We start from the raw sequence: 14,528 nt of genomic DNA, 5'->3' as shown, positions 1-14,528 counted from the left end.
AATTTCCCATACCTAGAATATTCCTAAAGGAAAAAATAAGAGGGGAGGTTTATTTGCAAAAGTCCTTACTCATGTTGTGCTGAAAAAAAAGAGCAAAAATTTATTGATCGAAATTTATTCATTCTTAGGATATGGGCATCCCTGGCAAAGCCAACATTTATTGCCCATCCTTATTTGCCCTCGAGAAGGTGATGGTGAGCCACCATCCTTGCCAAGTTGTTGCAGAGCATCATGTAGATGGCACAGACTGCTCCTACTGTGCGCCTGTGGTGGAGGGAGTGAATGCTTCGGTGTCCTGCTTTTTCATGAATGGTGCTGAACCTCGAGTGCTGTTAGAACTGCACCATTCAGCCAGGCAAGTAGAGAGCATTCCATCACACTCCTGACTTGTGCCTTTGGGGAGTCAGGAGATGAGTTATTTGCCTTGAAATTTCCAGCCTCTGACTTGCTCATGCAGCCAAATTATTTATATGTTTAGTCTAGTTTAGTTTCTGGTTAACCCCCAGAATTTTGATGATGGGGGATTCAGCAATAATAATGACATTCATATTGAATTAAAAACATCTAATTCCTTAACCTAACTTGGGTTTCTATGCCACTGATCAGTATGGGTGAAATTTCAAATAGAAAAGAACCTTGGACAACACAGAGAAGTTCCATTGATTGGAAAATTTGCCAAGAACAGTGGGGGTGATTCTCCCAGCCTGCTGGAGGCCCCCCCAGGAGGTCGGGGGGGGTAAGGAGGGGTACTCCCTGGGCACTGCCAGCCTAGCCTCCTGGCACCACCCAAGGGGCAAAGTGGCAATGCCCAGAGGGCACCTTGGCACTGTCCACCAGGCATTGGGCAGTGTCAAGGGGCGGGGCCTCTGGCAGCGATCGGTGGGGGTGGGGAGGGCCTGCTGCCACTCTGCATTTGGGATCATAGGCAGAGGAAGGGAAGACAATGATCAGGGCTGACCATCAGGGGGGATGGGGGGAAGAATTGAAGCGGGCCAGGGGAGGGGTGGAGCAGCTTGTGGGGTTATAGAGCTGGCTAGCAATCGGGAGGCCGGCAGTGCAGGGCTGTTGCACATACGACGATCTCGGTGCTGCCAGATCGGCGCATCCACAGTGGCCCATTCAGTGCTATGCTGCCGGCCTCCCCAGCTGGAATAGGCCCTGCCCACAGATTTTCAGCGTGATTCACGCTAGGGCACTCTACGATGCACAGAGTGTGGGAGATTCATTTTGAAAATCCCGCTGAAGAAAGCAATGGAATTTACTCCAATTTTTACACAAATTCAGCACTTAGAATTTTTTTGGGAGAATTTCACCCAGTATTTCAGAAATAGCACACTTAAAATGTCCATTCCCAGTGACTGTCCACACACAAAGCATGCACATCATCACAGATTTATCATGAGAACCAATACATAGAATAATACAAGTTCACAAGATCTTTCCTGTAAAGAAAGCAACTTTGATATTAGGTTAATACTTTTCATAACTTAATACCATATATTCAGTTGATCTTTCTCTGCACCTTTTCTGCAACTTCTACAGCATATCCTACCCCTAGACTTTCCATCTCCCCTATGTACCCTATGAATGGTAAGTTTTGTCTGTATAGTGCACGAGAAACAATACTTTTCACTGTTTCCCAATACATGTGACAATAATAAATCAAATCAAAGCTTTACCAGTGTAAAGTGCCAATGCTCCAACACAAATATATTCCAGCTCAGAATTGATCTTTGACTCCAAATCCCGATAGTAAATAATCTGTGACTCAAGCTCAGATAGCAGAGGGCTTCCTTTCACAAAATCTTGAATGGTCTCTTCCCTTTCTCTCTGCCAGATGTGATGGTAACATTTGAACTGTTCTAGAGCAGTAAGAACCTCCTTAAGAAAAGGTGAGAAATATGGTTAGCAAACAGGGGCTGAGGAAATGCTGCTGCTTTGCACCAGGAGTTCACATAATTCACATAAAAGTATTTTGAGGCCACCCATCTTGTTCAGTTGGACACTGAAGATCTCATGGCACTATTCAAAGATGAGTTGGTGAGTTCTTCTGATGTCCTGTCCAATGTTTATCCAAAATCATTTTAATTAGTCATCTATATCTACCTTTTGTGGGACCCTGCTGGGGCCATTTGCTTACAAAACAACTGAGTCTACATTCAAAATAATTACTGGTTGCGAAGTGCTTTGAGACATCCTGGAGAAGAGAAAGGCACAAACCAAACATGTTCTTTCTTTGCATAGTTAAACTCAGTGGCTCATTTTACACCCTAACTGATGTACCTATTACTCTTCATGTGGAGTAACAGTTAGCTCAGTTGATTAAGTGGCTATAGTGCGATGCCAACACGAGGGGTTGAATCCCCAAACTGGCTGTGGTATTTCATGGCAGTCATTGCCTCCTTGCTTGCCCCACATTGGCAGAGTGGTAGCCCTCAAGCTATGAATTGCCAAAATTAATCTCTCTCTCTAATGAGAGAGATGCCTACAGTCCTTAGAGACCATGGCAAGATGCATTATTCTTCATAAATTTCACGCCAATATGATGATTTAAAATATCAAAGTATGAAACAATGCATCAATTCATCATCCGAGCTGCTGCTAAATATTTTATGTAGGTTTGAGAAATTGAGTGTCAATTGCTTGTTGTAACAGAATGTTTCAAAACATGTTGTAAGCATAAAGATAGCAAAAATAACATCTTACATTGATATAGAGCTTTAATGTAATCACATGTCCAAGACACTTCGCAGGAGTGTTGTAAAGCAAAATTTGACATCTAACCACATAGGGAGATATTACAATAGAGACTAAAAGGTTAGGCAAAGAGGCTGTGTGTCAACAGTATGACAGTTGGTAGCACTCTTACCTGAGTCCTATTCCAGGGCTCGAGCACTAGTTTGACCAGTGAAGTACAGAGGGAGTGTGATATGTTCATGAGATGTTAAATTGAGGCCCCATCTATCTGCTAGGGTGGATGTAAAAGATCTCGAGGCATTATTTTGGAGAGGTGCAGTGGAGTTATCCCAGAGTACTGGCCAACATTTATCCCTCAAACAACATCACAACAACAGATTATCTTGTCATTAGCACATTGCTGTTTCTGGGAGTAGCCGTGTACAAAGTGGCTGCAGCATTTTCTACACAGCAATAGATACACTTCAAAAAGTACTTTTTTGGCACTGAAGTGCTTTGAGACGTCTGGTGATTGCAAAAAAGGCAACATAAATACAAGTCTTCCTTTCTTTTTAAATGTGGATAGAGAAGTAAAGAGATGGTGAGGTTTGGGGAAAGAACTTACAGCCTAGGCACTGCCAACAATAGTCGCGCAATTAAAATTGAAGGTGCACAAGAGATCACAATTGGAGGAGTGCAGGTATGTAGGCACCTTGTGGAGTTGGCGGTGATTACAGACATCAGGTGTGAGGCCAAGAAGGGATTTGAATTTTAAAAATCAAGGTGTTGTGTAACCGGGAGCCAGCATAGATCAGTGAGCATGGGAGGCAATCATAGAATCCACAGAATCCTACAGTGCAGAAGGAGGCCATTCAGTCCATCGAGTCTGCACCGACCACAATCCCACCCAGGTCCCATCCCTGTAACCCCACGTATTTACCCTAGCTCGTCCCCCTGACACTAAGGGGCAATTTAGCATGGCCAGTCCACCTAACCCGCACATTTTTGGACTGGGGGAGGAAACCGGAGCATCAAGAGGAAATCCACGCAGGCATGGGAAGAACATGCAAACTCCGCACAGACAGTGACCCAAGCCCGGAATCGAGCCCGGGGCCCTGGTGCTGTGAAGCAGCAGTGTTAACCACTGTGCCACCCATGTGTGAACTAGACTTAATCCATTGGGCAATAGACATGGGCAATAGAGTTTTGGATGTCCTCAGGTTTGTAGGAATAGTCAAGTCTAAATGCAGCAAAACTATGGATGCAAGTTTCAGCAGCAGATTAGCTGAAGCAAAGATGGGCAATGCTGCGGAAACAAGTGATTTTACTGATGGCGTGGAAGTTCATCTCAGGGTCAAATATGATGCGAAGGTTGCAAATAATCTAGTTCCGCCTCAGACAATTGCCAGGTAGAGGGTCGAGTAGATGGCGAGGAAATGATGTTTGCAGCAGGTATCGAAGACAAAGGTTTTGTTCTTCACAATATTTAATTGGAGGTAATTTCTGCTCATTTCCCCTGGATGTTAGATAAGCAGTCTGATCATTTAAAGGCAGTGAAGGAGTTAAGAACGATAATAATGATAGCATTGGGTGTCATCATTGCACATGCGGAAACTAATGTGTTTTTGGACGATTTGCTAAGGGGCAGCATGTAGGCGAAGAAAAGGAGGGCCAAGAATAGATTCTTGGAAGAGCCCCGAAGTAACTTTTTGAGGGAGTGGGAAGAGAAACCATTGCAGGTGATTCCATGGCTAGATTTGATGGATAGGAATGGAACCAAGCAAGTGCAGTCCCACTGGGATGGATGATGGTAGTAACGCGTTGGAGGAAGATGCTGCAGTCAACCATGGCAAACGCTGCAAACAGTTTGAGAAGTATGAGGAGGGATAAGTTTACTTATGTCACGTTACATAGAATGTAATTTATGACTTGGATAAGAGCCATTTGGGTAATGTGTTGGCGCACATTAGAGGGATTCAAACATGGATTTCCTGCAAAGGTGGGCACAGATTTGGGGGCTGTTGCATGAGGAATGGTTGAATAGCTTGGGCTCATATTCACTGGAATTCAGAAGAATGAGGGGGATCTGACTGATGCTAAAGATGATTGATAAGGTGGACGTTGAACAGATGTTCCCCCTTGTGGGACAAGAGGTCATAGATATAGAGTGAGAGGAGATAGGTTCAAAACTGAGATGAGGAGAAACTATTTTTCTCAGAGGGTTGTGAATCTGTGGAACTCACTGTCCCAGAGTGCAGTGGAGGCAGAATCAATCAACAGATTTGAAAGAAACAGATACATTTCTGATGGAAAGAGTGATAAAGGGCAATGGGGAGCAGGCAGGAAAGTGAAGTTTAGACCAGGATAAGATCAGCCATGATCACGTTAAATGGTGGAGCGGGCTCGAAGGGCTGAATTGCCTACTCCTGCTCCTAATTCCTATGTTCCTATATCAACCATTCAAGCCCTTGGAGGGAAAAGGGCAGTTGGAGGTGGGTTGGTAATTTGCAAAGATGATGGGGACAAGAGTTGGTTTCTTGAGGAGAGGGATAATGATAGTAGAAAAGAAACTATGTAAGAGAGAAAACAGCAATATCAGCTAACATGGGAGACAGGAAAGAATGCTGAGTTGTGGATATCATGGGCATGAGGAGAGAGGGAGAGAATCTAGAGCATGATTATTTTTTTCTGAGCATAAAGTACAAAAATACTAAATAAAATTTGAAAATTGAACACCTCAAACATTTCTGAAACTAATGATTCCTTGGGTTTTAATGACTGAGGAGGTGTTGACCTAGTGATATTATCGGTAGACTATTAATCCAGAAATTCAGCTAATGTTCTGGGGACCCGGGTTCAAATCCCACCATGACAGATGGTGGAATTTGAATTCAATAAAAATATATGGAATTAAGAATCTACTGATGACCATGAAACCATTGTCAACTGTCAGAAAAACCCATCTGGTTCATTAACGTCCTTTAGAAAAGGAAATCTGCCATCCTTACCTGGTCTGGCCTACATGTGACTCCAGAGCCACAGCAATGTTGTTGACTCTCAACTGTCCTCTGAACAAGGGCAACTAGGGATGGACGATAAATGCTGGACAGCCAGCGACACCCATGTCCCATGAATGAATAAAAAAAAAATACAATTGTAACTTAGCAGAATCTGTTCATAAGGTCTTCAAAGGAACCAGACTGTGTTGCAAACTTTTACTCAAGAAATTCTGCAGGGAGCAGTCACAAAAAGAATATTTATTGGTCTAAGCACAATCAGTTACATGCTCTATTTGACTGTGTTTAAATCACTTTTTTTATTTTGCCCATTTCCCGATGTATCCAAATTGTTGTTTTGCCAGTTTCCTGGGACTCAGGTGAAGCAGTTTGAGAGTTAAGTCCATTGTGAATTTAAATGGTCTTTTAAGAGAATAAAATCTAATTTTCAGATTTTTCAGTGTCTCAGTTTTTGAATTTTACATTGATTTCAGGAGAGACGAGAAGTAAACTAGAATGCCAATTAGGAAGGCAGTTTACTCTCAAAAGTTATAGCTGCAAGTTATAGATGATGGATCAAACAGAATTGTCGAATGAAGAAGCACAAAGTCTTCATTTAAGTATTCTATATCACCCTGCATCAAATGAACATGAAAGTACTCTCAAAACGAAGATGGCAAAACAGTACTTCTGACTCCAATTTGAACATGCGACACGGTAGCAAATGCGGCACGGTAGCACAGTGGTTAGCACTGCTGCTTCACAGCTCCAGGGGCCTGGGTTCGATTCCCAGCTTGGGTCACTGTCTGTGTGGAGTTTGCACATTCTCCTCATGTCTGCGTGGGTTTCCTCCGGGTGCTCCGGTTTCCTCCCACAGTCCAAAGATGTGCGGGTTAGGTTGATTGGCCATGGTAAAATTGCCCCTTAGTGTCCTGGGATGCGTAGATTAGAGGGATTAGCGGGTAAAATATGTCGGGATATGGGGTAGGGCCTGGGTGGGATTGTGGTCGGTGCAGACTCGATGGGCCGAATGGCCTCTTTCTGTACTGTAGGGTTTCTTTCTATGATTTCTATGCAACTGTGGAACTAATAACAATAATTTAAAAGACAAATATGTGGGTCATATTTTTAATTGACATATCAAAATAACCACACTTTAAAAAATAATTAACTTATAAATGTGATATTCATCATATAAAGAAGTTTGACGTTCAACAAATATGAAATAACCTTTTTACAGTCAGTGAAAATGTTCAGCAGTAACTATGGACTAAAAACACCATTAAAAACCCAGTTACACCTCATTCAAAAATGGGCAACTTATTCATGGGGTTTTGACAGCAAGGTGAAGACTGGAATTCTGTTAACAATGTTCCATTCTCGATGTTGTAATCAGAACTGGGCATCTCTCTCATGTTCTCTCTCTTCATACCATGTCCCATGTGATAAAATTAAAATTCTAGGACTCTGAAGGCTCAGCCGGTCGTCAATTGCTCAACAGCTAACACTAACCAGAGCCAGCCCAAAGCGTCCATGCAAGCTGCCATTCTCCTGCTCTCTCCCTTATGATGTAGAGTTAAACAAGGAAAACCGCTGACCTTACATACAGCTGTGAAAAGCTGACTGGTATACACCACCTTTAAACAATTGTGAACCTAGTACTATGAGATTTTTATCCCAAATGTAGGACTTCATTAAAAGCTGTTTCACAGTTACGAGTATTCAAGGTATGCAAATTTATTACAAGCACAACCCCACCAGTGGCCAGCCTAATGCGCAACATGCCATAAACACGCTGCTAACCTCTGCATCACAATTCACAGTCGGGAAAACAAAACTTCACATCCTGCCTAATTAAGTATGTCACATTTCCCGCTCTTACAGGCTCCATATAATTCTCCACACAGAGTGTAAGCAAAGAAGCTCTTGTCAGATCAATGATTTCTAATTGATTACATTCTGGTAGAATCTCAACAATGCCCATCTGGAGAAGCATAGAACCAATGACAGTGATATCTGAGTCCCACACTTATCCACATACATGCAAAATCCAGAAGTTGCTGTCAATTTCAGAGGAGTTATGACGGCGAAAGCTTCCAATTTCACTGTCATTAATACCTCAAAAATCTGGACCTACATATTTTACGAATGGTGCCTTGAGTGTAGTGACACCTCGATTACCATCCATACTGAAGGAGACCATGCCGATCAAAAGTTTATTTATTCATCTATGACATATGTAACCTCCTTGCAGACAAAGCAGCTTAAAGCCAAATAAACGTGAAAATTTGCAACTTTTTTGCTATTTCATCCTTGGCTAAATTAACCTAAAAAAAATGAATTAGCATTACAGAGACATGACTAAGATGTAAGTTTTCAATATTCAAATCACCTTTTCTAATCAATATTATCAATAGAGAGCACAGAAAACATTAATGCATTAACAATTAAACTCATCGCCAATAACATTAGTTAATATAAACGATCATATAGGTAATAATAGTGGCACTGAATGGGTTGGAATATGAGAAAAGGAAGTTGAGCAAAGACTGTCAACTGATCCAAGAGATTGTACAAGCTCATACAAAGCCTTCTAGGAGAGGCAAAAAAGGGAGAATTGTGGTAAATTTTAGAAAATCCCTGGTGAATTTCCTCCAGATTCTAAGGCAGTGAAGCAAGCGCCAGGAGAATATGGTTATCCATGACATATCAGTGGAAACACATAAATAACTCCAGGTATATCACAATGCACTATTTCCCCTTGTTTTATTTTTGTCCTAGCTGTGAGTTGATCTTTCTTTGCAAAATTTGCTCCAGCAATCTTACCCCTCCCGTATCATGTAAAATGTCTTTAGCTGTCTCTCTCCAGCTCTGAATTCAATTCAGTTGAATTTATCTGAAGACCCTTGTTATAGCTTTGCTTGTCCTGCTCACTGTTGGTTTCTCACATCATACATGGTGAAATAAAATAAAAGTCACCTGAGTTCCAGAGGCCCATAGGCTGCCCTCCTCTTTTAGAGAGAGTGAGCCAACAGGTGGTGATTTAACCTGAGGGTCACCACACCACAGGCGAGGGGTAAGGTGGGGCCTTCATGGATAACCTCAACTGATGTGGGAATTGAACCTGCACTGTTGGCATCACAGCATCACAAACCAGGCATCCAGGCAACTGAGCTAACCGACTCCCCATGCCCGGTATAAGTTCACACAATATTAATTTCCACCCTGTTATCCAAAACCAATTCGGAAACTAAAAATAGAAGCTTTAAAACAATAATGTGTCCATGTTAACTACCAATTCAAGTTAAACTATTTCAAATTTTTTCGCCTGCTTTTTAATTCACTCAATTCAAAGACAAATACCATTTAAAAACAGCAAATAGAACACATCTAGCCAATATCTACATGCTTATTTTATGGTGTGTTTGTCAGTTGAACCAGAACTCCTACTGTCTTCTCCCTCTAAAATCTGGCAGCTATAACTCAAAATTTTCTAATTTTACAGAGAAACCTAAAGAATTCTATAATCATCAGTAAGATGGTCCCAAAGTAAACATTGATTTAATTCTACAGGGTTAATGTTACCCTTTAGCTCTTTCAGTATGAAGCATTTGAAGATGGAAAATTAAGATAGAGAAATCCATGCACAACATTCGTCAGGTATATTGACTTCATGCCCAAGTTCCTGACATGGTTCTAAATTGGAAAACTGATCATTTTCTATGTGTATACATGTACCAAATTAAACATAAATCAAATTCTCCCATTCTAACCAGCTCTTTCAAGAAGCAGAGTTACCTTTTTAGTGGAATTAATGGCTGTGCTTAGCACAGAGCCTAGTTTGATGATCTCTTTGTTCTCGGAAACACATTTGTAGTAGTTCTTCATTTGGACAGGGATGAGCAAGTTCACAGATGCAGAGATATCTGAGATGCTGCCATCTAAAAGAGTGGACAATCAATGAAAGGAAATTGTGACAGTTAGTTCTTATTCATATGTAGCTTCTACATCTTTCAGGAAGATACATTAAATGTACCACAAGATCTAGGTATCACAAAATAAATAATGTTCAATAAAGATACAAATTACTGTATGTCAAATATTCCTCCTCCAATCATCACGTTGATTTTGACGCTACCTATGGAAGAAATTTTATTTTTGATTGTACCACCTGGTACAGTTATGTGAAAATGGCTAATGACTTTACAAAGATGGGCAAATGCAGAACTGAAAAAGATGTCAGTGTTTTCTGTTTCTGGGTAACTGCCCAGTGCTGACTGCTTTGATTTTCAGGCTTAGAACACTGGGCCTGCATGTGTCTAGTTATTAATATTCTCCAACATACATCTAAAGCTATGACAATTTTAACTAAAACATCAATTTACGGGAAAAGGCCATGGAAGCTGGTCTCAACGAATAGCTCTTCCAGACTTCATTCTGTGCTGATAAGATAAAGGATTGAATAATTGCATGGGTTTTGTGTTAACTTGGAGCACTTGAAATCTGCATTACCGAAAACATGTCTGATTGCAGTTTCTGGAACTCCTTCTTCTGAATCACTGTCTCTGCTGCCATGCCTTGTCGCTGCAATCTTTCTTTCATTCATTTTTTTCTATCCATGCGAGAAGAAGCATATATTAATACAAAAATCAACAATGAATTATAATACTTAGTTAAATTGACAAAAGACAAAATCATTGAAGATCAAAACAAACCTTTGAAATTCTTTCTTTACTCCACTGACCAACTCCTCTTGGAACACTGATGATATATTCCACTGTTTTATTCAGAGCCTGTTGTACTTCATCCAGTGCAGGTATCATGGTGATATTGGGAATAGATAGCGTAATGTTAGTTCTGAAGATGGGATGGCTTGACTGCTTCTGTTTGCTGGAGAGGTCATTTTCTATTTGAAAAATTAAATGCACGCTGAACAAATTAATTGTTATAGGAGGCCAATGTGTTCCCTAAAGCTGCTTTGGAAAATGAAATGTTATTCTTTCCCCAATAAAACTGTGCAGTAATATTGCTGCTGCTTCTGATTGTGATGAAAGCAAGAGTACCAAGAGATGTCCCACACCACTTTTCGTCTGTAAATTTTGAAATTCATTAATCCAAAATGAATATAGAAAATGCTGGATATACTCAGTAAGTCTGGAAACATCTATGGAAAGAGAAACAGAGTTAATCATAGAATCCCTCCAGTGCATTCGGCCCATCAGGCTTGCACTGAGTCCCTGACAGAGCATCATACTCAGGTCCACCCCCTGCTCTATCCCCATAACCCCACACATTTACCCTGCTAATTCCCCTAATTTATGCATCTTTGGACACTAAGGGGCATTTTAGCATGGTCAATGCACTTAATCTGCACATCTTTGGATTTTAGGAGGGAACCAGAGCACCCGGAGAAAACCCACACAGACACGGGGAGAATGCAAACTCCACGCAGACAGTCACCTGAGGCTGGAATTGAACCCAGATCCCTGGTACCGTGAGGCAGCAGTGCTAACAGCAGCGCTGTGCCACCATGCCATTCATATTTCAGGTTAATGACCTTTCCTCAGTTCTTTCACTAGTTCCGACCAAAGGTCATCAACCTGAAACATTAATTCTGTTTCTCTATCCAGCGATGCTGCAAAACCTGAGTATTTCTAGTATTTTCTGCTTTTATTATACCCATATGTACCATTGCTCTATTTTTGCTGCTGCTGTCAGTTACATTTAATTGCGAAGTTATATAAACCAGTGACTGGTCCTCTGAGCGTTTGAGCGCATGTTTAAAAATCTGTCAGCACTCATCATTGCTATGCAAGCAACTGAATCCGTGGTGTCACACTTGAAATGCTAATTGGGTGCTGTTTGCACTGTACTGACTCAGTTTGTATTCTGTTTTTACCTATACTAGTTCAGAAAGGCCACAATAATTGGTCTCGATGGTGTCTGAGATTCTTTTACAATCTGAAGCAGAATTAAGATTGTTTATGGTGAAGATGACAGGCACCATACCTATAAAATAAAGTAGTGATGATGAATGAATGCGTTTGCGAATGACCTCTAGAGTGTTGCGGGTGACCTTCAATAATGCATCCACATTGCGGTGGCTGAAATGAGACAATAACTCCTGTGCTTCTTCTTCAAGTATCTCCATTGAGTCTTTCTTTTTCCTTTTTGTTACTGGAGATAGGGGGCCACTGATCATCTGGCTTGCATTGTAGGTGAAAGAGAATTTCTCAGATTTTCTTTCTTCTGCTGCAAAGATATTTGATGGATTATAGTTTCTCGCTTACTTCACTGACCATATATTTGCACAAATATCAGGTTACAAATTGTCTATTTTGTGCTTTCTTGTTAAATAGGACAAAACTAACATGGAAAATAATTTACAATAAGCTGTGTTAATAAAAACGATAACTACACCCCCTCTTCTGTAATTGAACTATAAAAATTAAAACAGAAATTATCCTGTTATCAGACCGTATTTTATGCAGGATTTACTCCCAACATTTAATCTCTTTGCATTGGTATTTATTACCTTCAAGTTCTTTTTGATGCCCATTTCCACTGTTATCTTTGGACTTTTCTTCATCCACTTTACCCGGAGGCTCCAAATCCAGTAACATGTTGATAAGTTCATTAGCTGCTTCCTCCACCAAAGAACTTTTACAATGTAGCGTTTGGGCAGCCTTCACACACAATTTCTGTTGCAAAATGACATAATAAAGGTTATAAATTAAGTAACTGCTGCTCATGGTCATTTATTACGATACTTGCACATCTTTAATCAACTATTTTATGCCTAAAAGTAATACCATCATATTAAGACTATATTTGCACACCTGGCATGTGCCGAACAGAAATAAAGGTGCATTAACGCTATGGCCTGAATTTTTGATCAGAGAACCTAACCATCCGGTCAAAAATGCTGGCGGACGGCCAAATCTAGAAGTCCCATTGCCAAACATAACCTCTGTAATTTTTGGGGGGGGGTGAGGGGGGGGAAATGGAGCAGGTTATAATTACACATCCACAATTCATTAAGGCGCTGCACATGTAAATGAACAGCTCTTCCACTCAAGTGTGGATTTTGGTGAAGTAGGTGTCTGAAACCCAAAATCTGACGACTAGAGCTAGTAGAAGCAGGCCTGCAACTTATGGATTCATTTGGACAGTTAGCGTACCCTTTTGGAGTAGCAAAGTACTCCTTTGAATATGTTCCCAGGACACCTTTGGAAGAGGTAGAACATTATTTTCTTGAAAGTACACTTCCCTGTGCGTAAAAGTGCATAAGATCATTGGAACTGTCAAAGATCTATAAAGCTGTCAGGCTGTCAAATCTATTCAGAACTGTCAAAGCTCATTGAAACTATCAAAGTTGTCAAATGATTTAACTCTATTGAGCTTTAATATTTTTTTTAATGTGGAGTTTTTAAAAAATCAGTGCATCCTACTTCACTCTGTCCGTTCACATAATTCTGAGGGTTATCATGATCAAATTTGTGCTGCATAACTGGTTTAACAACCTAACATTATCACAGTGGGGTGCATCTCAATAAACCGATTGACAATTCCAAGTGGGTATAAAATATAAATGTTTATTTTCATAAGTGATTAAGTACTTAAATTAGATGTTTGTATTATTAAGAAATTAGCTGAAAGAATTTAAATGTATCAAATCATTTTTATCAATGCGTGTTTTTTTAAATAGTGACGTCATCAATTGACAACTTTATTTTGTGTCAGCATGGCTCCTGAGGTTTTCCCATGAAGGATACTAAGTGAGTTGGCATAGAGGGGTAAGGTGACGAAATGGTGGAGGCATGGATTGGCCTGGGGTATGAGGGGTCATGAGGAGTGGTAGAGGAGCATACATAGCATAACGACTGCGAGGGATGACAGGGGAAATGTGTGGGAACGGTGAGATCTGGAGAGCAGTTTTTTGTTTCAATCATTTTAAAAATAATTTTGACACTCAGGCAGGCATTCTACCCTGCTTGCCTCTGCACTTGGCAGCTTCTGTACCCACTCCCGGGTTGGTGGGCCCAATTTTTATTCCCCACCCCCGAGAACTGTTCAAATCATTGGCCTGTGCTGAATTTGCTGACTTCAACCAGGAGCAGTTATATAGTTGGCTTCAACATTTTTGGGTGAGATTAGGAAAATTGGTTAAGGTTTCCATCCCTGACTACTACATTACTTGCCTTTTTGGTTTGCTGCAAATTTGTACTGCAGTATCAATGGGCGGCACGGTAGCACAGTGGTTAGCACTGCTGCTTCACAGCTCCAGGGTCCCGGGTTCGATTCCCGGCTCGGGTCACTGTCTGTGTGGAGTTTGCACATTCTCCTCGTGTCTGCGTGGGTTTCCTCCGGGTGCTCCGGTTTCCTCCCACAGTCCAAAGATGTGCGGGTTAGGTTGATTGGCCAGGTTAAAAATTGCCTCTTAGAGTCCTGAGATGCGTAGGTTAGAGGGATTAGCGGGTAAACTATGTGGGGGTAGGGCCTGGGTGGGATTGTGGTCGGTGCAGACTCGATGGGCCGAATGGCCTCCTTCTGCACTGTAGGGATTCTATGATTCTATGAATTTCTCTCTATCTGTCAGTTATGGTATAGTTTGCAGCACTTTTGCCTCTGAGCCAGAAGATTGTCAATCCAAGTCCCACTTCAGAGGCTTGAACACAAAAATTTAAGCCGACATTCTAGTGCTATAGTGTTGGAGGTGCAATATTTCAGACGAAGTGTTAAACTCAGACCTATTTCTGCTCCCTCAAGTGGATGCAAAATAGGGATGGCCATGGGTACTCACATCGCTTGAATAAATAAAAACAATCATTTCAATGTAATTTACTGCCATAAAGT

At 41.1% G+C, this 14,528-nt stretch overlaps 1 protein-coding gene across 1 annotated transcript in view; it reads right to left on the bottom strand.

Annotated features, from left to right (window-relative positions):
- Positions 1-14,528, bottom strand: part of dnah5 (dynein, axonemal, heavy chain 5) — a 302,757-nt gene that overhangs the window by 193,825 nt on the left and 94,404 nt on the right. The window contains exons 19-24 of the mRNA XM_078200599.1: positions 12,208-12,373; positions 11,682-11,924; positions 10,388-10,578; positions 10,185-10,284; positions 9,471-9,613; positions 1,680-1,881 (exon numbers count right to left, since the gene is read on the bottom strand). Of these exons, the coding sequence (XP_078056725.1) occupies positions 1,680-1,881; positions 9,471-9,613; positions 10,185-10,284; positions 10,388-10,578; positions 11,682-11,924; positions 12,208-12,373 (1,045 nt within the window). The remainder of the gene's footprint in view (positions 1-1,679; positions 1,882-9,470; positions 9,614-10,184; positions 10,285-10,387; positions 10,579-11,681; positions 11,925-12,207; positions 12,374-14,528) is intronic.

This window comes from Mustelus asterias, chromosome 2 (assembly GCF_964213995.1).
Source record: "Mustelus asterias chromosome 2, sMusAst1.hap1.1, whole genome shotgun sequence".
Taxonomy (NCBI): Eukaryota; Metazoa; Chordata; class Chondrichthyes; order Carcharhiniformes; family Triakidae; genus Mustelus; species Mustelus asterias.
The sequence above is the reverse complement of the archived record's forward strand: the minus strand, read 5'-3'. Positions and strand labels throughout refer to the sequence as shown.